This window comes from Eucyclogobius newberryi, unplaced genomic scaffold (genome assembly GCF_026437365.1).
Source record: "Eucyclogobius newberryi isolate DKJ021-1_F unplaced genomic scaffold, fEucNew1.0.hap1 SCAF_16, whole genome shotgun sequence".
In the NCBI taxonomy this organism is placed as follows: Eukaryota; Metazoa; Chordata; class Actinopteri; order Gobiiformes; family Gobiidae; genus Eucyclogobius; species Eucyclogobius newberryi.
Genome location: NW_027315790.1, coordinates 20,474,130 through 20,500,148, shown reverse-complemented (window position 1 = coordinate 20,500,148; position 26,019 = coordinate 20,474,130). Strand labels below are relative to the sequence as shown.

The 26,019-nt window shown below is 39.9% G+C and overlaps 4 protein-coding genes and 1 non-coding gene across 7 annotated transcripts in view; 1 reads left to right on the top strand and 4 right to left on the bottom strand.

Annotated features, from left to right (window-relative positions):
* Positions 1 to 26,019, top strand: part of LOC140361946 (probable 2-ketogluconate reductase) — a 111,935-nt gene that overhangs the window by 17,175 nt on the left and 68,741 nt on the right. The window lies entirely within an intron of this gene.
* On the bottom strand, positions 6,685 to 12,244 carry LOC140361943 (polyadenylate-binding protein 1A-like). The gene is made up of 14 exons (XM_072447857.1): positions 12,003 to 12,244; positions 10,996 to 11,189; positions 10,736 to 10,851; positions 10,517 to 10,656; positions 10,344 to 10,438; positions 9,279 to 9,416; positions 8,932 to 9,027; positions 8,485 to 8,851; positions 8,309 to 8,419; positions 8,083 to 8,222; positions 7,922 to 8,006; positions 7,344 to 7,474; positions 7,131 to 7,230; positions 6,685 to 7,052 (listed from the first exon to the last, which is right to left on the bottom strand). The coding sequence occupies exons 1-13, from the start codon at positions 12,193 to 12,195 to the stop codon at positions 7,138 to 7,140; spliced, it is 1,899 nt and encodes a 632-aa protein (XP_072303958.1). The 5' UTR covers positions 12,196 to 12,244; the 3' UTR covers positions 6,685 to 7,052; positions 7,131 to 7,137.
* On the bottom strand, positions 9,103 to 9,235 carry LOC140362342 (small nucleolar RNA SNORA5). Its single transcript, XR_011927072.1, has one exon. It is a non-coding gene; the product is annotated as a small nucleolar RNA SNORA5 (small nucleolar RNA).
* Positions 13,351 to 16,831, bottom strand: LOC140361950 (14-3-3-like protein). Of its 3 annotated transcripts, none has more exons than XM_072447866.1 (6): positions 16,704 to 16,831; positions 15,466 to 15,776; positions 15,239 to 15,362; positions 14,983 to 15,143; positions 14,552 to 14,647; positions 13,351 to 14,432 (listed from the first exon to the last, which is right to left on the bottom strand). In XM_072447866.1, the coding sequence occupies exons 2-6, from the start codon at positions 15,769 to 15,771 to the stop codon at positions 14,367 to 14,369; spliced, it is 753 nt and encodes a 250-aa protein (XP_072303967.1). In that variant the 5' UTR covers positions 15,772 to 15,776; positions 16,704 to 16,831; the 3' UTR covers positions 13,351 to 14,366. The 3 variants fall into 3 exon arrangements, with proteins under 3 accessions (XP_072303967.1, XP_072303966.1, XP_072303968.1); XM_072447865.1 differs by having other exon boundaries at positions 15,466 to 15,804; positions 16,727 to 16,809; XM_072447867.1 differs by lacking the exon at positions 16,704 to 16,831 and adding an exon at positions 16,077 to 16,099.
* znf706 (zinc finger protein 706) lies at positions 17,825 to 21,814 on the bottom strand. The gene is made up of 3 exons (XM_072447846.1): positions 21,715 to 21,814; positions 20,646 to 20,792; positions 17,825 to 18,390 (listed from the first exon to the last, which is right to left on the bottom strand). The coding sequence occupies exons 2-3, from the start codon at positions 20,778 to 20,780 to the stop codon at positions 18,295 to 18,297; spliced, it is 231 nt and encodes a 76-aa protein (XP_072303947.1). The 5' UTR covers positions 20,781 to 20,792; positions 21,715 to 21,814; the 3' UTR covers positions 17,825 to 18,294.

The window sequence follows — 26,019 nt, the reverse complement described above, 5'->3', positions numbered from 1 at the left end:
ACATTACAAACACATCCCTGTCAGTTGTGTACAGTTTCGATGTGCCCGGATGCCTATTTGTTTGGAAGAAGTAAAAGCTATAAAAAGACCGCTGTTTTTTTGTTTTCTGCAAAGTACTTTCTTCCTCCCACCCTCCCTTTTGTTTCTTGTCATCACACTCACAATTCCCACCTTTTCCTTAGCACATGAACGCAGCAGGGGAAAGTCAAGATAAAAATCAGGCCAAAGAAATCTGAGCCTCTGCTGTTCTCCTCCAGCCCCAGTGTGCTCCAGTCTGTGGCATGTGATCATAGTATAACAGCACGATACAGCCCGAGCCAAAAGTGACGTGGACGGGACCAACAAACCCAACCAAATACTTATTGGACCACCAAGTTAGGGGAGAAGAACAATTTGCACAAGAGGAAATGGAGGCATAATGTCCCCAGTGTTTTATGATTCCTGTGCACATTTTTCACTCTTTGCACGGTCCAGGGGTGACTCAAAGGGCAATGTTGAATGAATTGGGGGATTTATTGTATACACATGATCCAATAAGGAAAGGAGAAGTTAGTATAATAGGAACAAAACTGAAATAGCCCAGAGTTGACCTACTTTTACCTGTGTATGTGTAATATGTGTGTTTTTATTTTCTTAATGTTCCAATCTTCAGCACTTTCGTCTTTAGAAGTAGTTTGGAGAAGTAGAGCATATGCGAGTATTAGCAGTAGGTTCTATACTATACCTTGTTATTGAAATTCTTGGTACAGAGTACAGACACATGTGGTCATCAGACATGTGTAATTTGATCTGGCTTCACTGGGGGGCGTACTTTCAATCCATTACTCACTGTAATAACCACAATAACAGTGTGGGCTGCTGTTCACTTAAAGCTCTGTGCTTGTGTCTGGGTGTTTTAAATAAATCTAGTGAACGGCTGGTTATTTGAAAACTAAGGATGCGTTCACACTTGCCCGTTTAACCCAAAGTTGGGACTAAACCAGGAAAACCCAAAACAAAACCTAGACTAGATCAGGCCTAAACAAGAACAAGCTCAAACTAAGTCCACATCCCTCCTCATTGTGCTCCAAATGATGTTTTATAGGAATACACTGACCCAGAGTACAAGTTGGTAAAATACTTGGCTTCATACTTCATTGATTGTCGAATGCTTATCTATAACTTACTGTTCTAGGAATGTTTATAGTTTCTGTGAACCTGAAGACCGGAAAAACAGACAACAAATCACTGAATAGATACAAAGAAACAGTCAATAAAAGGAACTGAGCTTCTGAGTTTCAGATGACATCAAGATTCTGTAGAGCTTGTGATTAGAAGCTCATTTTTAATAGGGCATTTTTGGACAAACAAAACAAAATGTCTTCATATTGATGAAGCTAAATCTTTTGTTGTTATTGTTGTTATTTAAAACAAATATGCCTACAAATGTCTCTCAGTTTTGCCTTTCTGAACATACTAATAACACAATAATTATTTCCCCAAACCACATGAGACTTCTCGTTTAAAAAGACCTGATCAGACCCCTCTCGATTCAATTTTGATTCATTGCCCAGTCCTTATTATTTACATGTGGGAGGATCAATATTTGAGCAACTGTGTATCAACAGTAGAAAGTACTTCAAATACTGTGTGGCTTTAGGAATACACTGACCTAAATACATCACATTGTTTTTCTGAAGAGAGTGTACCGTAGATATAATAAGACTGATAATTTAAGTTTTAAGGAACAGGACTACTTTTCATAACTATAAGCACACACTGTATCAAGTAACTCACAACAATTTGATTAGCTTTAACAAAGACTTAATAATGAGGAATTTGTTTTTTAAGAATGATTTATGTATAATCAGTACATTAACTTCTAACTTTTAAGCTGGAGTCATTTTCCAACAATTAAATAAGTAAGTAGGTATTTAAATCTAAACAATCATTATTATTATTTTCAGCACTTGCACAGATTTAGAGCAGCTTTTTCAGCTCTTTCTTACAAGTTTGAAAAGATAATGTTAAATGAGAATAAGGCAGCATGTGGAGGTCTAATATAATATATGCCCTACAAGACACTTTCTGGGGTGAAAACAGAATTGACATTAGGGTTCCCCAGCTTTAACCCCTTAAATAATGAAGTAGGTGCTCAGCCTAAATCATTCTTCACCCACAATGCACTATGTTCATGCTTTATTGAGGAACATTAAGGTGTAATTATTGTAAAGTGGCATCACCTCCCTCTCAACGAAATATTAACTTCAATGCAGCTTCTGTTATCACCGTTATCACTGCTACCAACGTTACTAATGTTACTGTTGCTTTACCGAGTTTAAACTTAAATCTATATGTTCATCTTTATTGACTGCTGTGGCCTACCGTTATAGCTATTGTCAAAAAGAAGTTTGGTTTAGAATCGTCTCGACTCGGCCAAACAAAACGTGGGCTGTGTTTTTCAGTTACTGCTCCTCCACTGTAATTCACTAGATCCTTGAATTCTTGACATTCTTTCACAAAGGCAGCTTCAGATCGAGTGCTTGTTGTTTGGAGTAAACATACAAACAGACTCAAAGGCCCCCGAAATACACTAGGCAAACAGAGACAAAACCTTCAACTTAAAGCAAGGCCCGCATTCCCACATCTGGTTCTGATCAAATCGCATTGTCTGACTCTGAGACTGCGGTGTGAGGCTCTCTTGACAAACATTTCTCAACCAATGACACTGTGCTCATCAGTGTAGGAAAAGCTTACGCAAACCAAACCGTTTCTTTACACCCTCAATGCAAATGAAGCTTTCCTGAAATGTTATCAACTTCACAAAACCAATTGCTCAGTCAAATTGTGTTCTTATTGGGGGGAAATGAGGCTCATTAATGACTTTACAGCTGCCATAAAGATCCACAGATAACAAAAGGAGCAGTCGGGTGTGAAGCAAAGGTATAAGAGTTACATCCACATGGCTAAGTGCAAAATGACTCATTACTTGTGGTAGCACATACTGTCACTATTACAACTGAACTACTTGTTTATTATATTTAGCGGACTTGATGTACACGCACTGACTTGCCATATGAATCCGTTGTGAAAAAAAATATTTAATTTCACCATTGAACTTTGTTTCATGTGGATAGACACTGTAATGACGGAGATTTTAACCAAAAAACAGGTCCAAACATCTGCATTTTGCCATTTATATTATAGTCTAGTTGTGCTGAGCCAACTCATTATTCTTTTTAACAATGGGCTGAGTCTCCTCTCTAATGCATCTCAGAAAAAAGGCTATAGTCACCTTTGCCCCTAATATTTAAGACCACTACAGCTCTAAAAAATAAATCTCTAAGTCTAAAGTACTTTGGTGGAGCAGTATTTGTCATCTTTGGTCCCATTTAAAGCCTCGTGATGCTCAATCAAATGACTTGTGCAGATGTGCAGTTTCAGACTCACAACAAAGAAGATTTGTTTCCGAAAGGTTGTGGGTGCAATGTTTTGGCTTTGATTTTAGGCTTTGAGTTGGCAAATCTTTGCTTTTGTTTTGGAAATATAAACTAATTTCATTTCTCCAATTATAAACCATTATAATAAAATATGTCCTTCTATTCTATTAATATTTTACAATTATTATTTCTTAACATATTTCAAAGACTAAACTGAACCGGCTAAGATAAGAAATATACAATTTGCATCTTATCTTTTGAAGGAGCTGGCTGTATTTTATATTATTTTTGAAGGATAAATAAATTGTATAAAAGTATAAATGGAGCTACTTTTCCTTGTATTGGACCCACTTTTGTGTTCTGACCTAGGATTTGACATGCATGGTAAAACATACAAACTTTTTCAGTCACGAGCCCCAAAATAACAATTGTTGGCCTTCGCAGCCTCATGTCTGATTTTATTTGATAAGCCAACAAATAAGGATCTGCAATTACCACCACTGCATTTGAAGGGCGTCAAGCCTGGTTTAAGTCTACTGTATACATTTAAATGTTTTCTCTCATCATCTGGGGGCCCTTGGAAATCTTTTCACGACCCCCAGATTGAGAACCACTGGACAAAACTAGAGAATCAAAGTCCCAGGACACAGCCCCCAGCCCTTTCTCTCTACCGTAAAATAACTCAAATCATTTTAACAGTTAAAATACCTTTACAATCTGGTTTTGTATTCATATTGTATCTTATCTGTGATGCTGTTATCCCGCAGTGACCTCCACAGCCCTGCTCAGAGCTGTTGATTTGTTTTTAATCGTATTGATAAGATGTGTCGCCCACAGATGAGCGTCAGCGCTGATGTGACTCTTGGACTTTGTCAGAGGGTGTTTAGGTGGCACTCAGGGCAGCAAGGGTCAACCATGTGATATGCACTTCCAACAAGCACCCAATCACACGCTGCTGGTCCTGTCATCTCGTCCAATCAGAAGGCAGTGTCTCTCCAGAAGGCAACAGAGGTATATAAAGAGCTAAAGGGGCATCAAGAAGGCACCATCCGGTCTACATTGTCCTGCTGCACAGGTGAGTAAACTCTAATCGTGTGTAAGGATTTGTGTGAAGCCAAAAGGAAAACTATGGACAATAGAGAAAAATCATGTCTTAAATATAAACTACTTTTGCTTAATTTGTCTTATTAGAATTTTTTAAAAAGTTGAAAACTATAGACTAGTTATTAAGAGGGATTGGAAGCTTTTTTTTATCTCTCAAATTACTTTTACCATAAAAAAACTATTCAAAATAAGTAACCAAATTAATATTTAGATTCAGGGCTGATCGTTGCTAATGGTCACTGTCAATGTGATTGCAATTCTTTTAGTTTAAAATATTTTACACAATTATTTGTGGCCTCACAGCAAATAAACTTTCCCAGAAGTGACATCTTTATTGTGCAACCTTTTTTTTTTTATTGAACTTTTGAAACAAATCAATTATTTTTGTGTTCTGAACTAGGTCCACTCAGTCACCATGAAGTACGCCATCATCGCCGCTCTGTTTGTGTCCGCTCTGGCTCAAGGTACGCAACACCTTTTGAAACAAAACTCTAAAATCAAGTCTCTTTTGAAAATGTAGTTAATTTGAAGTTCTGAAAACGTGTTCAGGGAGCCTGGCTCAGGATGCCTCTCAGGACCTGGCCAAGCTCACACAGTACATGGAGGATGCAAAGAACAAGATGATTGCAGAGATGAACAAGCTCTTCCAGCAGAACGATCTGGCAAACCAGGCCCAGTAAGTAAAAAGTCCAAACACAACATTCCAGCAAACTGCAGGCAATTATTCATGTCACACAAAAACCTTTGCAATGTTTAATTTGTTCTGATTTCTGTGAACTGGAGAACAGGACGAAACAGATCATGATAAGATACAAGAGAAACAATTGATTAAAGTGTCTGAGACTGTATTTAGATGATTAGAAGCGGCTAGTTGACCATTAATGTTCAGTGTGGAGAGGCTGGATAAATGTTGATATTGGGATCAACAATTCAAATGTGTTTCTCTCCCACCTCCACAGGACGATGCTGGAGGGCTCCAAGACCCAGCTGGAGGCCCTTGCCCCTCAGATGGAGGAGCATCTGAAGACCGTCCTGTCCACTGTGGAGGAGCAGGTGAAGCCCCTGCAGGCCCAGCTGCAGCCCATCCTGGACAACTTCCAGAGAGAGATTGAGGCCTTTGCACAGACGCTGACGGAGAAGGCCAAGACTCTTACTAACTAAAGCATGTCCCAAAAGCATGTCCCAGTGAGCTTCAGTGCCATTTAACATCTGTATGAACCATCTGAGAAAAAAGCAAAATAAAATCTGAAGCACAAGATATTCACGCATGTTCATTTCTATGCTTGTGTGTGCACAAGATTCATAATTTCCTAATGCCAAATCTGAAATGAGCTCAATTTCACCTACAAGGAAAATGTATACACGGGTTCTGAATAAAAGGTTTCTATGAATACATAGTAAATGTATTCATTATTCTACACTGAACACAAAAGCAACTTTTTTCTTCCATGAGCTATACTCAGATATTAAACTTTCTAAACACAAGACTCATTTCTCTCATTCACAAATCTTAGTTTTACTGAGCTATTGATATTATTGTAGCCAGCCTAAGGCACAGCTCATTAGCATCTTGATATGTACACCTGTGAGACGGGCTGGATCATTTATGAATTTCTGAGTAAGGCAGATTTGTGAATGAGAAATGAGTCTTTTGTTCAGTTTCTGAAAAATAGGTGCAAAAAAAAAAAAGTGTACCACTAATTAAAGTTCAACCTACACAACATTTTTTTGTATTGCCCATCCAGTGTCACTTCTTGTTCCTCTAAGATGGCCGCATCAACTGGTTTAAAGTTGCCATGTGGAATCCTCCTTTTTTGGGCTTCAGTAATCATGTTTTTTGTCCTCAGCTAAACTCCAAATGAATAAACTCTGATCGGAGTTTACTTCAGACCTGGGTTCTTAAAAATCTTCAAAATGGTCCCATTTCACAAACCAAGTTAAACTTTAAAGTTCAATCTTGACTTTTAAGATAAGTCACTTCGTGAAAAGAGTTAAAATTTTCTAAATGGTTTCAAGTTGCAAAAGGAACCATGACCCAGCATTTCCAAATCATAACAAACCCAGAGCTATTGGGTGGCAATTTTTTTTTTTTAGATCTACCAGTAAATGAGTCATTTTGATGAAATTTAATTTCGACCAAAAAAAATTTAAACACAATTTAATGACAAACGTCTTTATTATGTTATGTTTTAATGATGCAAGCAAAATGTAAATTCACAGTAAGAGTAACTGGCTGTTTTAATCTCACAGCCTAAACGTTCAAAAATTTAAAATGGATAAAATAATAAAGGAATGTTAAATACTGTATTATAATAACAGATGTATCCTCTAAAACGTTTGAATATAACCTATTTGGAAAATTTTCAATTTTTTTGTAAGTTTTGATTTTAAATGCAAACCAGACTATTTTGGATCTGGTCGGACGCTTGTTTACATTTTTAAGTAATTATTTTACATTTTACTTTGTTTCTACTGTTACTTTTTCCAATGTTTTTTTTTCCTTCTTGTTGATCTCAAGGTTCTTCACTCCTGCAATGTTACAACATTTTGATTAGAACTCGATCATTGAAGTTGTTGTAGTTTTGGAGCAGTATGAGGTCTTCTCACCTTGGGTCTATACATTTGCAGCCACAGCGGTGTTGGTCACAGTCTTCTGAACAGCTTCTTTGGCCTGATGAGCTTGGAGCACAGCAACTGCCTCATCCACCTGTCCAAACAAAAAGGGACGAGGTGTTCAATTTCAATGTAGTATTTAGTGCACAGTCATCTACAAAATTAAATATAGAAATTTTTTGTTGCATATTGTGCTGTGGCATTGACCTTTGAGCGCAGAGACTCTGGCGATTCGAGCATGTGCAAGAGCTCAGAGTTGTCAATTTCCAGCAGCATTCCTGTTATTTTTCCTGCCAGGCTCGGGTGCATGTTCTGGATCATGGGGAACAGGCGCTCTCCTGCCAAAAACATGATCATTCAGAAATCATGAAACATACTCTATTAGAGTGCAATATCTTAAATAGGCGTAATTGACGATTTTTGGGCCAAAATCTGAGTCATTTCCTCGTGGCGTGGACTGCGATTAGTCCTGCCACGTATCATAGAACTCACCTACTGCCGCGTCCGGCTCGTCCCCACGAGAGCAGCACGTTTCCGCGTGTCTAAGCGCATTGATCTATCATAATATAGTTCCCTCAGTGTACTGGACAAAATTAGGACGGAGCAAGACCGTTCGAGCTATCTCTGAAGAGACGGAAATCTACGGAGCGACGAGGTGCGATGCGTAACACACGTGTGTGTTATCAGTCCGCACAGGGGGGGGGGGTTACTTCCACCCGAGTTCTCAAATCGCCGAAAAATCGTCCATAACGCCTTTAAATAGTGAGCATATTTCCATTAATTACCCAACATCTGTTTCTGCTCTTGGGGCGGGGCAGCGGCCAACATGGAGGCGGTCAATGGCTCCTGGCCCTGCACATGGACTGCCGCCTGAACAGAAAGAAATAAAACTTAAGCCACTGAAAATGACCCATTTGTGGCCGAGGTGTGAAGCAGCGGTGGGTACCTGTGGCATGCCAACCTGGGCTGGAGCCATGTGCTGCTGGGGGTTACGGACTGCTGCAGAGTACTTGTATTGAGGGACGCCGCGCACAGGAGCAGCGGTGGGAGCCACTGAGGCTGGACGAGGGGCCATGGGCTGAGTGGCTACAGACAGAAATCAGAAATCTTTTACTATGAAAAAAACAAAAAAAATAAGGAAAGTTGAAGCATGAGTGTCTCAGGTGACTGACCGACTCTCTGAGCGGAAATCATACGAGGCATTTGGGCGGTGGGACGCATGGCGCCAAAGGATTGAGGGCGAGGAGGCGACGCCCGCACTCCAGTGGGCACACTCTGGAAGTCTATGGGGAAAAGCAGTGTGTTAGACATGACACAGGCATTTTCCCACAAATAGTCAGACACTCACGTGGTGGCCTGACGTTCTGGGTGGCCCAGCGTGGCCCGGGGCGCAACTGTGCCATCTGCCCTGCGGCAGGGTAGTAAGCAGCACGGTTTTGGGCCTGGGGTATGGCTGCCATGAAGTACCCGGAGGGCGGCGCTGGCTGATAGGGATTGATGACTGGGTTTGGAACAGCGCGCACACTGGCCATACGCTGCATGTACTGGTTGGTCAGGTGGGCCTGTCGCTCCTCTTTCCTCTGGGCCAGGGCCACATACAGTGGCTTCGTGGCCACGATGCGCCCATTCATTTCAGTCACTGCTTTAGTGGCTTCCTCTGGTGAGGAGAAGCACACAAAGCCAAAGCCTTTGCTACGCCCACCTTCCAACATGACCTGAATAAGAACCACAACAAATCTATTCAGTACTTTGCATTGTACATGTTAACAGAAGGAGCATGGCTGAGTAACAATACCTTTGCACTGGTGATTGTGCCAAATGGAGAGAACTCCTTTCGCAGCCGCTCATCATCGATGCCATCGTCAAGGTTCTTCACATACAAGTTAACACCCTGAAAAGTAACCAATCCTTTTAATCAAAGTCATTACAAAAATGTTTTCAGCCAAATTTACAAGTTAAACAAATGAGCTGTCTGAAGGACATGTTTATCCCCAAATTCCACTGAAGAGTATTCGAGGCCCATGAACTACAGTTACTGTTGCAGCCATTTTGGCCAGTGCATTCTACTACAAGGGTGCACTGAATTTGACAAAGCTGCAGATTTGCGATATCATGACAAAATGTAATCCACCGACAGCCCACCTGGTATCTTGTCATTCTGTCTTGTTTCATTTGCTCAAAGCGACGCCTGAGTTCAGTTTGTCGCTCCATCTTCTTCTGAGCTCGGCCTACATATATCGGTCTGCCCTGGAACTCTTTTCCGTTCATCTCATCCACAGCCTGTGAAGAAACACATCCACTATGAAGCAAACAATAGGCCAAGATAATTGCCAATTGCTCATCTTGTGATGAATGATAAGAATATTTTGTCCAATTTTAGTCAATACATTTTAAATTTGAGCTTCAAATATAAATCAGAAATGGAATAAGTTTACTGACTTCGTGTGGACAATAACTACTAAGATGATATCACTTAATCCTGAAGGAAATTCTTGTACCGGAGAAGTCATTAAATACTTAAAATAAATTGTTTAAAAATATTTTGAAAATAAAGTGCTAATGCATATACACACACACCACATCAGATGACCTCAGCCTGTCCGTGTAAATGCACCACTAATCACAGCCCGTCCTAGCTAAATGGATAAGAGTTCAACTGTTTCCGGTGGACGCAGTGTGCTGCTCTGGGGCAGTCAGTCTCCTGCTAAATGTGAGCCTGTAGGAGGGCAGGGTGTCATGCAGGGGCGAGACACGTTATTCCAAATACTGAGCAGTTTCTTCAGAATCCCGTCAGCTACCTCTCCTACATGCTCTAGATCCAGCCTTTCTGACCAGCTTGTTAAGTCTGTTGATGTCCGCTACCGTCACTCCACAACCCTAGCACACCACGCCATAAAAGAAATGGCACGGGCAATAACGGAGTTGTAGAGTATGGTTTTCCATACATAAGGACCAGGGTTGTCTTAGTTTTTGTTTGCGACACTCCGCTAAAGGTGATCCCACAAAAATTCCTGCCACCTGCTGGTGAAACTCAAACTTATTTCATTGGGAGTTTTTAATTTAAATGGCAGCACATTATTTAAACCATACTGTTCACTATAGTGTTCAGGTTATCGAGTCAGTTTATTGTGATATTTTCTGTCGCACTTAAAATTAAGATAGGCCTGGCCAACAGTAAGTTAACGTCAAGAACCAGCACACAAGCACCTTCTGTGCATCCTCATGCCTCTCAAAGCTGACAAATCCAAATCCACGAGATTTCCCTGTAGCATCAGTCATCACACGGATACTGAGGGCATTTCCTGTAGGCCAAACACATTAAATAATAAGCATCAAAACAGTAAGTAAATCCACTATATGTTAATCATTCATTGATTTACCAAATTGACTGAAAAGCTCCCTCAGCTTCTCATCATCTATGTCATCACCAAAGTTTTTAACATAAACATTTGTAAACTCTCTGGCCCGTGCTCCCATTTCAGCCTCACGCTCTTTGCGAGATTTGAAACGGCCCACAAATCTGTAATTAGAAATCAGAGTTCATTAGCATTTGTGTGCAGTTAATAGTTCAGAGCACAGGATTAAAAACACACGCTTACACTTTGCGGTCATTGAGCAGCATGCCGTTCATTTTCTCAATGGCGCGCTCGGCTGCCTCATGAGTCTCAAAATGCACAAAGCCATAGCCCTTGGAGCCGTTTTCATCACAAACCACCTTGAAAAAACATCATGCGTCGTTAGATTCAACCATTAAACCAATGATCACACTGAAAACCTTTAGGGAGGAAACTGATGCCTACAGACAACATGCAAGTTAGAAGTTTGGAATTACAATTTTAAAAATGTACTAAAGTTGTACCTTGCACGACAAGATGTTGCCAAAAGCAGAGAACGTGTCGTACAGCGCCTTGTTGTCGATGGATTTGTCAAGATTCTTAATGAAGATGTTTCCTACACCACTTTTTCTCAACGACGGGTCACGCTGGGACCACATAATGCGCACCGGACGCCCCTTGATTACGTCAAAGTTCATCGTGTCCAGCGCACGCTCGGCTGTAGAAGAATGAACAAAATGATAAGGAGGTGTGAGTAAACACTTGCATTTGTCACTTTGATATTTGGTTATATCAAGAAGAGAGGGGGAAAAAAATAACACTGATCATTACTTTTGTGACCAACTTAATTTGGGGGAAATACGCATAGGACCACCAAGCCAAAAGGTGGAACTTGGGTAAAAAACAGCTGAAAGCCACGCTCTGATTGGATGGGCATGAGGCGTCTGCACACATTTGACTCTCAAATTCAAAAAAGAAGACGTTCTAAAGAGTGCCTGAAAAGAATGCTTGTGGATATTAACAACGTGCCCAAGGATCTGAGAGAGATGGGAACTGAACAAAACACCTACTTCCTATTTCGCAGTGTTAAAAACATGCACGACTTAAAAGTGTAAAGTCATTTGTAATCTGTGAAACAAAAACGTACACCCAATACACGCCCAGTAGTAGTCCTGTTTATCAGTAGTCAACAGAAACATTAGGGAAAAGCATAAATAACAGGAATCCATTTAAAAAAACAACTTAAGTTTATAGAAATAGTCAGAAATATATATGAAGTTTTGTTCTTTGGGCTTGTTGGTCAGTTGGTTAGCATTTCGCCACAGCATTATTGTGGAGGGCAGGGCAGCTGGGGTTAAACTTGCCAAATTAACAGCTACGCCACTGCTGATGGGAGGTACAAACTGGGGGGGGGGGAGAGGTTCCCTTCTACAACATGTCGGCCGCAGTCACGTGTAACGCGAGCAGTCACAGGGAAGCGGTTCAAACTGTATAATGTCGACAATAAATACACTTTTTCGACCCGTCTTACCGTCCGCTGGCTGTTGGAAGTTGACATAGGCGTATCCGAGGGACCGGCGGGTGATCATGTCCCTGCAAACCCGGATAGAGAGGATCGCTCCGGCTGGGCTGAATTTCTCGTACAGCATAGCCTCGGTCACATCCGAGTGCAGGTCGCCGACGTAGAGCGACGCCATGGGGTAGCTGGGAGCGCTGGGATTCATTTTGTCCGATTGCAAACGCTAGAAACTACGCGCGGGGTTTGTTTTTTTGTTTGTCTGGAAGAGAAAATAAACTTTGCGGCGACTGTTGTTAACGGTCACTGGAAACCGCGTCACTCCTCGCGCTAGAATCCTGACGAGCCGTCGGCCTGCCAGCTGCAGCAAGCGTGCTCACTGTACAACACGAGAACGACAACGAGAACGACTTCGAACGCGATTAAAATAGTCACACAACTTTGCCTCAACTAATAAGAGCAAAACTGGAACCAATTATCGTCCGTATGCTCAGTAGCGAGTCGTTGAAATGGTCGTTGGTTTTCACGTTGGCTTCGTGGCAAGCAAGTTCTTAGCGTCCGTTACCTTCGAATGTCTCTCAAATCCAGCTCCGCAGCTCGCACGAGGGTAAAAAAATAAAGAATTTTTTCGGTTTTTTAATGTTTTTTGAGATTTTTTTTGTATTTTTTTATATTTTTATTACGTGTGCCGAACGGAGCACACACGCACTCACACAGCACTATCAGCCGGGATTGAGGGAGGAGGAAGTGGGAAAGTTGTGTGCTTTATACTTCCGGATGAGTCACTGAAAAGGGCCAATGGCGTTGAAGCAGATGCGGAAATGACCAATGAGGCGGCGGGGGCGTGAACTACTTCTGGGGCCGTATGGGCGACGATGAAGAAACGTGCTGAAACTACACTCACATGTTCAATTTAGCATTAGTTTCCGTTCAGTTTGACGATGAACATGGTGGAAAGTCTTCAAGCTCCATGTAGTGGAGCGTGTGCTTAATCAATATGACTTACTAGGCGAAGTAAGCCAACACCCCAACCAAAAATGTACACGCGGGCTAACAAAGTTCAGCCTACAATAGGGCTCAATCTTTCAAGCAATTAAGAGTAAATAAACTGAACGGTTGCCCTCACACGTTTCTATGTTATTTGCGGTTTTCGGTGGCACAACCGAAATTCTGCACTTAACACCAAATGGGTTTAATATTGAGTCACCAGTCGATACTTTCCACCAGAGGGCAGCCATTTTCAACACTACTAGGTCTGCATGCTTCCACACCACAGATCAGGTTAACTTTCAAATACACAACTTATTCGTGTCAAAAACAATTTAAACGTTTAAATAGAAAAGAATCACCATTGCAGACTTGAAATTTATTTTTTTATTCCATTTACATGAAAGCACATAACCAGAGAGCAATTAGTAACCGTAAATCCTGCAACCCTCTGCACAGCAATACAGTGCCGTTATATATAGATATATAACTGGAAATACTTTTAATTGATTAAACGCCATATGTCTTATAATCCAATCACATGTGGGAATGCTTTAAGATGTCACAACAAAATGGCTTACAGTTGAGAATCCCAGTTTCAGTACAAGCCACCTAACCCTTAACACCATACTGCTGAGAAAAGACACTAGGAATCAAAGGGGAATCAAATGCACAAATGAAAATACAAAAACACCTGAATAGAAAGGTATAAAGCCACAAAGAGGCACATGACAAGTATTCTCTGTACTGAGAAAAGGATAAAATATCAAAAGTTACAGTATTAAGCCATTAGTTGTTCACTTTTTTGAGGCCTCTTGTCATGTGGCATGGAAAATGAATATAGAAAAAAAACATAGTACATGGTCAAAAGAAAAAAAAAGTCAAGCACATGGAATGTAACCTTTTAGTTAACTAAAAAAACCTACACTTTTTGCATGTGGCCATTTGTGGTCATCCTTGCACATGTTAGCACTGAAAACCCACCACGCCACATATAGCACAAGCACCAGCCATTAAAGCACCGGGTTCAGCAGGCAGAAAGGATACAAACTGTATGTCATGTTATGTTCACACCATTGTAGAGTGTATTTGCTTTCAAGGAGTTTTGGCTTTGGGTTTGATCATCTTGAAGCACCACACAAAAATTTATTTGAAGGACTGGAATAGGCTTTCAATTAGGACCAACTCAGGGACAAATAAACATTGACTCGAGTATTTTATCCTGTGGCGGTGCACATAGACTTAACACACAATGTTTTAGAGCATACATACTGTACTTTATACTTTAGAGTGTAAACATACATGTATGTTCATGTATGTGCACACACAACCCACATGCGCGACTTAGGCTGGTGAGAGGTAAAAATGTATTAAAGGGGCTTTTAGTGAAGATCACTGTTTGTCGGCTTCTTGCTGCAAATCTTCACCCTCGCCCTCGCCCTCATTAGTGGTCCACAGCTGAAAAATAAACCATTTGGTTTTAAGCTTTCAACACAACAAACTACATCTAAATAATAACACAATGCTACCAAAAAAAGAAGATGCTGAAATGCAATTTGAGGAGAATGGCCACTTACTGTGAGATTGTCACGGAGCAGCTGCATGATTAAGGTGCTGTCCTTGTAGGACTCCTCTGCGGAGGTGTCCAGGTCATTAATGGCCTCCTCAAAAGCCTGTGAGACAAATCCCATCACAAGTTAGCATGGAATACCGCGTATCTTAAGGGTAGTGAATGTATGCGTTGCATGCTCTTCTACTGGTTAAAAAACGTAACACAGCTAATGACAATAGCCACAGAAACTCGCAAACAAAAACCAAGTAGCTCGTTTGGCTTTCTGATTAGATGGACTTGAGAACACCATCATGTTAAAATGCTTTTGTAATTTTGAAAAAGATCAATTTAACTGATCAGTAAAATAATTATAGGATTTGACACAGATGAGTTGAGTTTATGAAAAATATTCATATCATACATAACATTTTTGAGTAAGTAGTATATTGTTCTTACTTTCTTGGCTAATTCACAGGCTTTATCCTGGTTGTTGGCGATCTCATAATAGAAGACAGAGAAGTTGAGAGCGAGGCCTAGTCGGATGGGATGTGTAGAAGACATGCTCTTGCTGATTGTCAAGGCATCGTTATAAGCCTCTTCAGAGTGATTGATGACTTCTGCAAAACAATTGGCGAAGCATTAACAAAGCATTCCATTTGAATTTAAGCCCCTTCTCAAAAAGTATTTTTAGCTATGCCACAATTTTACATACTTTGCTTCTCATCCCCAGAAGCCACCTCAGCCTGATAACGGTAGTAATCTCCCTTCATCTTCAGGTAAAAAACTTTCCCCTCATCATTACTCGAATTGGGAATCAAATACTTTTCAAGCAATTCCTGTAAGAAACAAACATCAATTTAGAGGAATTCAAGAGGAAAATATATTGAATATATTGAACTTTAACTCATATCTTTACTTAAAAGAATGACTTAGCCTTACCACAACTTCAGCACAAATTTCATTCAGCTCCTTTTCAACTTCCTCTCTGTAGGCCTTGACCAGCTCAGCAGCTTTGGGGTCATTACCCTGGCTACATTTCTTCTCCTGGCTTGAGATCACTCTCCAGGCGGACCTGCGGGCCCCCACCACATTCTTGTAGGCCACAGACAGCAGGTTACGCGCCTCCACAGACAGGCCCTCCTTAGCTTCCTGAGTAACAGTCTTCATGGCCTTAGCCATATCGTCATAGCGCTCAGCCTGCTCGGCTAGCTTGGCGCGAGACACTAATTCTTCCATATCTGGCATGATTGCTGTGAATGAATGAAATATAGAAAGCATGTAAATATGAGTTGTGGGGTAAACAACCCTTTCCAACAATCAATCAAAACACAAAATGGAGGCAAAAAGAAAGATGGGCAATGGTTACAGTCATAGTGAAATTTAACAATGTCACGAGGCGACACACTTAACGTAAACCACGGTTTCCACTCCACACAAAAACTAAAATTACGTAATAATCAATTTGTTCTGAACCCCTGGTTTGTGGCAATTTTGAAAATCCTAAAATTATAGTAAATTAAACGCAACGAAATAAAAATGTGACATCTTACCGACTCTCTTCAAAGTTGGAGCTAAATGGTAGGAATAAAAAGGTGTGACTGACTGAGAGTAAGATTCTCCAGCGTCCACACACCTGCGCCCTTTACAGGAATGTGGGCCACCCTGTTTCACGTCACACCTGCCTGCTAAAGCTACACGCTGCTAATGCCAGAGAAAATAGTCAGATTCGCTTCTACAAAGATTAATATTAAAATGTCGTTAAAACGTCTCAGGGGAGTCTAAAATCCAAAACAGTGGGGACATCATATCATTTTATAGAAAGCTTAAATCGTCCGGGACTAGCCAACGTAAACGCCCTTTTGGCTTCCTGGAAAACAACCCACCGCGTTCGTTTCAAATATTTGCAATTATTACAGTTTTCAGAAAAGAAGATTCGAAGACAAAACGAGCCGAAACGCGTTTAGAAATCACTCCAACATGACAATAATGGATGAAATCGTGTGGGGTGCCGTAGCTGCCCCTCTCTGTGTGAAGGCACCGAACAATGACTGAGCAAGTAGGCACTCGATCGATGTCTTTCTCGGCGGATTAAAAGACGCGCGCCTGAATTTTAACAATCACGTAGATCATATGGAAATAATTATTGTTTCCGTAACGATATTTGATCATTCGCTTACCTGTGTGGTCCTAAAAAACGCAGTTATTCCTGCTTCCTGATCGTACAGCTGATGCTCGCTCCCGCTCTTCCACGGGGTTTCCCTCCAATCAAAGAACAAGCTGCAGGGCCGCGCTGGAAGTAATGACGTCACAGCCGCGTTGCTTGGAAACCACTGTTCAACACCAGATTCTGTATTTTTTTCCATTTCACAGGGTCACATTTCTTAAACATTCAAGAGTATAATCTAATTTTGAGTTATTACAATAGAATTACAATATTTTACGCCTCCCGTTTAAACTTCTTTTGCAAAGGCTCATGGTAAATGTAGTTTCGACCACACGGAATTGCTGCAGTGCATATGCTGGCGGACAAACAGCAGCATTTTCATCTGAATTTACAGTTTTTTACAATTACAATTCATGGGTTTCAGCTTGCTGTTATATGCAAGATTTTGAAGACCATTTGCCATTTAACGAATGATTTTAAATTGCTAATCACTACGGCAAAGGTCCTAAATTCTCACGTTTCTGAAACCGTTACCATGGAAATCTTAATGTGTGCCGTGTTTTGCCGTTGGTGGGCTGTACGTTCATAGAGATACATCATCCAAAAGATAAAAAAGTAGACAAAAAAGCCATAGAACTTCCTGATAAACTGCTAGACCACTACTGGTAAATATATGTATCGATCTAGTGTTAGAATACTTTTGAATTAACGCCAAGTTTAGTATTTAGTGTCTTCAAATCTCCATTCGTTAAACTGAAAATTGTACTGATGTGTGATGTCCCAATACTGAATTTTTGCATTCCGTTCATCATCATTTTGGCCACATTTTAAAGAGAATGGGATTGTGTTTCTTTGGTTTGGACATGTAGAAGAGTGTACTCTGCCAGTCAGTTGATTGCTTAGGCCAAAAAGGAACTATCCCAAGTCAGAGTCCTCGATGAAGCCCCCAAAATTATTTATACATCTGATAAGAATATAGTGGTTGCTGTAGGAAGAGGATGCAGGTGACAGGAACAAACTGAATTGCTGTGGTGACTCAGACTATACAATACACTATACAAGGACAATAAGAATAAAAACAAATAGTTCAGAGTTGTTTTTGAGACCATCATACAAGAAAAAAGGGGAAAGGAAAAAAATAAAGTATGATTTATTAAACATTATAAAATACAATGATCAGAATGTCTGACAGATTTGGGAGCAGTTTGGTAGACTCATTGTTATTTTATGACAGTAATTATCAAAAGAAAATGAATCCCACATTTGGTCTTTTTACTTGCACATGGATTATTTTCAGCAGCATTACAAAATGTCATGAGACAATTAAGCCACCAGGAGTAAGACAATGTGGGACATTGTGCATTTGTAGTTGGACATATCACATGTATTCGATCAAGATCTTTGAACTTAAGCCACTGTCTACAATGAGGAAGTAATTTTACACAAATACTCAGGATTTGTTCAAAGGCAGGTTGGCAGACATGAGGGAACAGCCTCATCACGATTACATCACTCCTTTCAGACATGGACAAGGGCAGACTTGGTGCACTGCTCTGAATAATCCATTTGGTATCCATGGTAAGACTCAAGTGGAAAAAAACATTTTACGCCTCCACTCCTTCTAGTTCGGGGGGCAAAGGGGACTTTGGATGCTTGCTTTCAAAGTGTTGTTTGAATGTTTTCGGGTCAGGCATCTGAGACTGCAAAAGAATCAAATGAAAATTAATAACACAATTCAACAATGAATGAGCTTAAAAATAATCAAGTCTTGGACATGTCCACTTAAGATGCAAATTCAATATGATCTGTGGCCTGCACTACGAAGCCGGCTGTGATACATTTCATGAGTGTCTCTGGATAAGCAGTATTATAAAAAGTAGGTTCACAAACTCATTCAGTCGACCCCAGATATTCTGAATTAAGCTGTGCATGTTCACATAACAGGGAAACAACGAAGAAGGGTAGCATACTATCAATCATAATCTCAAAATATATGAGTAATAAAATATAAGCCAATAGAAACTGTGTTCATGCCCACGCAAGTTAAGGCCCAAAAGTTAATTTGTATATCATCGATAAAGCAGAGCATCAATGTGCTACAGTCATGAAGCTGAGAAGGTGAGCGGCTGCAGACCTCCATCTCTGCAGGACCTAAACGTCTCCAGGACTCTGGTCAGATCACAGCCGACCCTTCTCACCCTGGACATGGACTATTTGAGCCACTCCCCTCAGGCAGGAGGCCACTCCCCTCAGGCAGGAGGCCACTCCCCTCAGGCAGGAGGCCACAGTCCATCCAGACCAGAACCTACCGCCACAAGAACACTTTCTTTCCCTCTGCCATTGGACTCATGAACACTTCTAAACACTGTCACTTTAACCATAATTTAATCACTCACTGCGCTGTTCATTTTCTGCACTACATCTGTAAATTCAACTGTACATTTTGTGTACATATTAAGCCTATTTTAATTTTTATCCTATAGCAGATTAAATTGTTTTTCTTTTTGATTTGGTCATTTGTCATTGTTTTATGTTCTGTTCATTAGCAATGGCAATAAACCTTTTCTGATTGTGAATATCATACAGCACAGGACGGCACTTATCTGTGCCAACCAATAATAAAGATACAAATGTGCAGTTACATTTTACTGTTTAAATCTTTACAAATCTTAATGAGGTTGTTAAGTGATGATGGCATCACACTTACATTAGCTACTCCTGAGTCCAATGGAATTCCAACCTCATTCACTCCATATGGTTTTGGCAGATTTTAACTTGCTCCATGGCTTTGTAAAACAGCGCAAATTATGTACTTTGCAAATAAGACCCAAGTTATCAAATACGTTTTACCACTATAATTGCTATAATGAAGCGTGGCTTCAGCCACAGATATTATTTAGTGTGAAGTAATTTGCGTCCCTTGACTTTGTGCTTATCCCAAACTATGATGAGGTCACACTTAACAATCCCATGGAGAGTAACTTAATGTAACACCTGTTAAACGGTCCTTGAATACTGTCCGGAACAAAAAAGACAAAAAAACATTAGAAATCTATTGACCTTATTCCACCCCGCCCACTTTTCTGTCTTTTCCCATGTGATCGGCACTGCCATTGTAATCTCACTTCCGGTCCAGTAGGAATTCCGTTGTCTCACCACTAAAACTTTCTATAAAATAGATTAATTTGTGTAAAATTTCCAGCGTTCATGTGCACCATCAAGCCAAGAATGCACCAATTCCCTGGGCGGCCCGTAGAGCGGGGTAGAATGTATTTTCTCTCGAGGTTGTCAGCCCTATGTTAACTAAAACAAACGGAAGAAGGATTACGTCGTATGGCGACGGGCTTCCGGAATAAGGTGAATAGGACATTTTTCAATCCACCTTAATTGTAACATGTTACTCTCTATGTATGACAAACCTAAATATTGTTGTCGTTTTTTTTTATTTATTTTGTTTTTTAATTTTGTTACTGTACTCTATATTGTTTTTGTATAGTCTGTCACCTTTTGTTTTGCTTTCTGTTCATTTTAAAAAACACAATATGATTAAATAATAGGCATATTCATAAAAAATGTATGAGCTTTAAATATCATTCCCCTTTATAACTCCAATCGCTTATGCATTTCCTCACGTGTCCGTGCTCCTCTCGCTTGCCACACATCGCCATCTCGTCTCTGATTGTTCAAAGAGCCGTCTTCTTATGCCAGGTTCCACAGTGGGGTGGTAGTGCATTCAGTGGTTGTGTCCTTGGGCAAGACACACCCACCTTGCCTCCAGTGTCCAAGTATGGTTGTGTATGAAGGTGTTGTGAGAGTGAATGAAGGAGAACGGATGGAAATTAGCAGCATGTATATCAGGTATCCTGGTTCAGTGTGTCAATGTGTATAAAAACCCATTGGGATCATAATTCATAATTCATTGTGAATTTCCCAATAACATTGATGACAAACTCACCTTGCATACACTGCAGCTGAAAACAAGGGCTGCTTTAGCCGCCGTCTTCTGGTCATGTCCCTTTGCTTTCTTAGCTTCAGCCTGTTTTTTTGCATTCTTTTGTTGAGACTGAATCTTTTGATGCCCACGAGCCATGGTGGAAAAAATCTGTAACAAGAAGAGATATGGTTATTAGTAATGCATAAGAGTGCTACGCTTGTCAATGCCTGATCTTGTCTGATTTCAGAAGCTGAGCAGGGTTGGGCCTGGGATAGGAAACTGCTGTAAAACCAGGTGCAGTCACTACTGGACACTTTTGATATTTGTATCCTAAGCAAGACACTTCACTCACCTTGCCTACAATGAAAGTGGTGTGTGAGTGAGTGTTGGTGGAGATCAGAGAGGTCTACCCCAGGGCAGCTGTGGCTACAATAGTAGCTTACCACTACAGAGTACGGAGTGAAAGAATAATCCACAAAATTGTTAAGCAGGCACTTGCTTGTATCCACGAGCGACTAAACAAGAAAAAAAGTAACTAAGGATATTGTATGTGGCAGAACCAATAACAAAAAGTAACATGACAGACATTTCTCATACAAAACATGAAGGACCTAGGACCAGGAGCAGTACCCCCCTTGTAATCCAGCCCCTCTTAGGTACTATAAATAACACATTAGCAGCAGTCCATTCCACCATATTCTCCCCTCATCTGTCAATAACAAAGTTTTACGTAACGTTAGTTCAACAGTTAAGGGTGTCATGCATAACTGTCACCATTGTATCGTGATCTATGTCATGTATGCAGCGTTATCATTTTAAAATGAAAAATGTCCTCAAATTAGGAGCATACGTGGATATTTTAAATTGCATGACAGTCCCAAAACAACTGACTAATACACTTGGAAAGCACGCTCTATTCTCTGGAAGAATGTGGCTCCAAAGTCAGACCAAAACACCAACAGGAGAGGTCTAAAGCTGGCTAACATGCTAGCCACATGGTTTAGCCTTAAGTGTAGGGCCTTAAACTCAATACTTGTATACATAATAGATCCACATGACCTAAAACGACATTAAAAGTAACTAATCGTACCTGTGAAAAGACTGATCGTCGTTCAACAAGTTAATGCTAGCTCAACTGACAGCTGCTCGGTTCACATTGACAACTGAAGGCAAATGTCGCTTTCAAGTGACGCTGATATTCTAGCACACTTCAGGACTTAACAAAACTACGGCACATAAACATTGTTCTACTGTGTATACATTACGTAAGCCAACTAAATATGTAATTACAGTCCCACGGTGTTATCCTCGCAGTTGAAAGTGAACAAAAAGCTGCATCGTTTGTTGTCAATAACATCTTCATAAATGTACAGAGGCATAGATGTATTTAGCCTAAATGAATGCTGGAACTATTGTTTAGCTATGACCAAAAAAATCCATATCTCTTTCATTTTTTCAATAACAATCATTTTAAAAGTTGTTAAAAATGAAAGAAAAGGGTTATAGAGAATAAGTTGTAGATTTTACGAGGCTATGAAAACCCGCGAATGCACCAGAACCAGGACCAGATGCTTGGGAAATCAAAGATGTCGCCCCCGTGTGGTACTGACCGGGAAGAACAGGTTGACAACAAGATAATCAATTGGTTGTGCATTATTTTAAGGGCCAATTATGATTGACTAATTCTTTGAGGTTACAGACTTATTTTAACGCAGTGGTGGAAAGAGTACTTTGTATTCAAGTAGCCTAAGTTAGTTGCCAGTTACATGGCTAAAAGTAACTGCTGCCAAAACGTGTATGGATTGATAAAGGCTACTCAAATACTAATTAGCTGACTAAATACTTTTCATCACAGATTAAGTATAAATTCAGATTTTTATTCATTTATTTTATTCTTTTGTACAAAACGCTATTAATAAGATAAGATAGCCTTTAATGTCCACACATGGGGAAATTTTGGTGTTACAACGCAGTAGATACAGGGGGAAAGGACAGATAACTTATAGGAAGTTTAAAAAACACTCTTAATAGAAGAACTAAAACAAAGACTTTTAATAACAAAACTCCGGTAAACAGGTCCTCTCATATCTTAATAGGGAATGGAGGGCAGAAAATAAAAATAAAGATAAAATAAAATAATAATAAAAAAAGCTGGCATAAGACAAATAATATTAATAATAATGGTAAAGTAAATACTCTTATTTACATCAGTTGCATGCACATGAATGACATTAATTGCGTGTGAGTATGACAGTAATTGCACATGAATATGACGGTATTGCACATGATTAGTCAGTATTGCAGCCAGGTACTTGTATGAGTCCACACTCTCAATGTCCCGTCCCTGGATGTTCACTGGTGAATTCAGCTTTAAATGTAAAGTTTAAAGCTGAATTGAATCGTTTTAATTGTTTATTGTAAATTGTTTTAATCCACATATATTATTCTCGGAGGGCTGGCCAATCAGAGCAGGCAATGCTGTTCTTTATGTTTGTAGGTGTAGAAATCAGCGCATACAGCAGTGATGATTTTAATTGCAATTACATGGTTTGAATTATATTAAAAATTATCGTCAACAAAAGTACAGTTACCCCAAAAACAAACTTTAGTGTTTGTAACTAGTTAATTTCCACGCTGTTGATTTTATTGTATTAATCAAACATTGCCAAGAATATTTGAGGCTTTAATTTTTTTTATATAATTCAGTAACAGTAATAACATCAAGGCAACAACAACAACAACAACAACAACAACAACAACAACATATGTGGTTTATAAGCACTGTGTCTATTTATCTCTTCCATCTGATGGGTTTTTCCACAGGGAGAGACAGTGGAGCTGTTCTCCTCTGGGCTTTATTTGACTAAATTCAGCTAATATGTAAATAATCGGTAGTTGCTTGCTCTGCTCTGACCGACTCCCATGCAACTAAACATTATTGATCTTAATATACTGTAAGGTCCAGATGCACTATTCAAAGTTAGACCTTAACCATAGTAATTGCGCTTAAAGAAGACATTGTATGCTTTTCCCCCGATTTTTGTTTACCTTTTGTACATTGTTAACTGTAATATTGATCCAGAACAGTGTAATAATAGAAAAAGGTCTTTTGCAGAAGTGATTCATAGAGGCATTTCAATGTAACAACCTCTCTATGACTCAAAGTCCCAATTTTCTGAATAACTGCAACTAATTACATAACTAATTATGACAATTCACCATAAGAACATGATTAAAAGTAATTTTTTAAACATTGTTTAACACATACAAGCCCCAACCTGTGTCAATATGAACCCCCTTTTAGGTCATTATCATACTTCACTGACTGTAGGTATTATGAGAAGGGCCTATCTTAAGAGAAATGTTATCATTGTGAGAAAAGCCCCTGGATCGTGCTCTTCTTCTACTTTTTCTCCTCATAAGTAAAGGGAGACCATCCCCTGTCTTTTGTGAATGGGGAAATGTCTCTCACGGGGGAAAGGATGTGATTATACTTTCATAAGGGGGGCAACAAGTCAAAGAAAGAGAGCGAGAGAAAAAAAGGTGCTTATGACAAAAGCCACACATTTCTCAAGTTCTCTCGCCCTGCAGCTTTTTCTGTGCGTGAACATGCCGCTTATGTGAGGGGTGGGGTTGACAAGCCTCGGGGCTCGTGTGAAAGCAAATCTTCCAGGTGTCAGCCACTCAATAGCACAGGAGAATATCATCTGCTCGGCCATTGTGCGGGAGAATAAGAATAGGTTTGCCACAGACAGATTTTTTCCCGTTTGGTTTCTGTCCTGCCGCCACAAGGGCTTTCAGGTCTTGTCTTTGTCAGGCTGTCTTCAAATAAGGTTTTTTTTGTTTTTGTATTTGACATGAAAGCAATAGTCCTCATCAGTGTCCATTCCTGAGTGCGTTTGCTAGCGAGGACTGTAATGTCAGAATGATATTGCAATGAATTGAATCCTTCTTCTGGGTTATATCCTGAGTCCAGTCCACTAACAATTCAAGGTGTTGTTCAAGGTGTTGTTTGCGTGACCTGCTACTGTGGGATCCTTCTTTATGCATAAGCTGCCGTTGCGTCCCCACATTGACCAAAGACATGTTCTCTGAATCTTTGAATTTGTGTCACTAAATATGTTAGTCATTTACTCACTAATGTTATGGTGTCTCGCTCTCAGATGCGGTTCATGAGTTTTGATTTGGTTGATTACATTACATCATCATAATATCAAAAGGAAAATTCACAAACATATCATTTAGCGGCATTGATAGGTAGGTCAAATGCAGAGGGCGAATTCTCCCACATTTATGTATGTACTTGCTATCAGTAATTAGGCTCATTAACATTTTGCCCCAGGGTCTCATTTTAACAATACTTAATTTTGTCATCTGAAACATCAATTGTTGTATGTGGGAAAAATAAGTAGAATAGTGTAAGTTATGTCACCTGACGTGTGTCTCTACTCTTCTTGCACTTAGCTTTTTTCCTCCTCTTCCCAGTGAACAGGTTTAGCCACAGTCCACTGCACCACTGCGACATGCCACAATGTTGCTGGACCAGTCGGTCTTTGACGCAGTCACAACACAAGCTGGTAACTTTCACTGTGTGCATTTCACAGGCCGCCAATCACGTGACCCTCGCCTGCAAGAAACCGGATTGGCAATGGTATTTGTGTTTCTTTAATGTGCGCAAAGAAATACTAGAGAGTAGCCTATAGCTTGTTTGTTTATTGAATGGAAACTTCAAATGTCCCGACCGTAATAGTATTTTCTTCATTATGCCTTGAGGTAAAGAAATAAGTTAATTTCTTACTCAGGCAGACATAAACGTTGAGCAGCAAAGGTGATTCCTGAGGTCAAACAGTGAAGCCGTTTGGACAGAGGCCGATTGTACAGCTTTCTGGGTCCCAAAGTCAAATATTTGGGGATTGTAAACAATGCAATAAGTCATGCCTAATATTTCATAATCAGTTATCCAATTCCAAAGCCGATGACTCTTTTATGATTGCATAATATATCATCATGAAGCTTTACATCTTTTCAAGCTTTATATCTCAGATGTGTCACGCATGAATCATCAAATTACAAATAATTGAATGGGGAAATGTGCTGTAGAGAAAAAGATAAATCAAATATATCACATCTTTTTTTCCCCATTATATTGAATAAAATGTAGTTGACAAGATTAAAAGCTATAAAAGCCTTTCAAAAGTAACAGGGCTTTATAAAATGGACTGTGGATGTTGTGTTTATTATCCACATCATTAACTTAGTCTGAGTTGTATAGTGATTCATGCTTGAGTAATCCTGCATTTTCCTACATTTGTGTCTCGAGTGCGAAGAAAATTACAGTTTTCACCTTCACCATTGCTTTGCCCACATCTCTGTACTTTGCTGCAGTTATTTAGAA

What these genes read in the sequence shown, in the direction of transcription:
- LOC140361943 (XM_072447857.1), bottom strand. Translation starts at nt 12,195, where the DNA reads ATGAATCCCAGCGCTCCCAGCTACCCCATGGCGTCGCTCTACGTCGGC. An exon ending in ACAGAATGACAAGATACCAG is followed by an intron (nt 9,028 to 9,278) that starts GTGGGCTGTCGG and finishes GTTACTTTTCAG; the next exon opens with GGTGTTAACTTGTATGTGAA. An exon ending in GATTTCCGCTCAGAGAGTCG is followed by an intron (nt 8,223 to 8,308) that starts GTCAGTCACCTG and finishes TTCTGTCTGTAG; the next exon opens with CCACTCAGCCCATGGCCCCT.
- LOC140361950 (XM_072447865.1), bottom strand. Translation starts at nt 15,804, where the DNA reads ATGCTTTCTATATTTCATTCATTCACAGCAATCATGCCAGATATGGAA. An exon ending in AAATTTGTGCTGAAGTTGTG is followed by an intron (nt 15,363 to 15,465) that starts GTAAGGCTAAGT and finishes TGTTTCTTACAG; the next exon opens with GAATTGCTTGAAAAGTATTT. An exon ending in TGCTCCGTGACAATCTCACA is followed by an intron (nt 14,433 to 14,551) that starts GTAAGTGGCCAT and finishes TTTATTTTTCAG; the next exon opens with CTGTGGACCACTAATGAGGG.
- znf706 (XM_072447846.1), bottom strand. Translation starts at nt 20,780, where the DNA reads ATGGCTCGTGGGCATCAAAAGATTCAGTCTCAACAAAAGAATGCAAAA. An exon ending in TCAGCTGCAGTGTATGCAAG is followed by an intron (nt 18,391 to 20,645) that starts GTGAGTTTGTCA and finishes ATTCTTTTGCAG; the next exon opens with TCTCAGATGCCTGACCCGAA.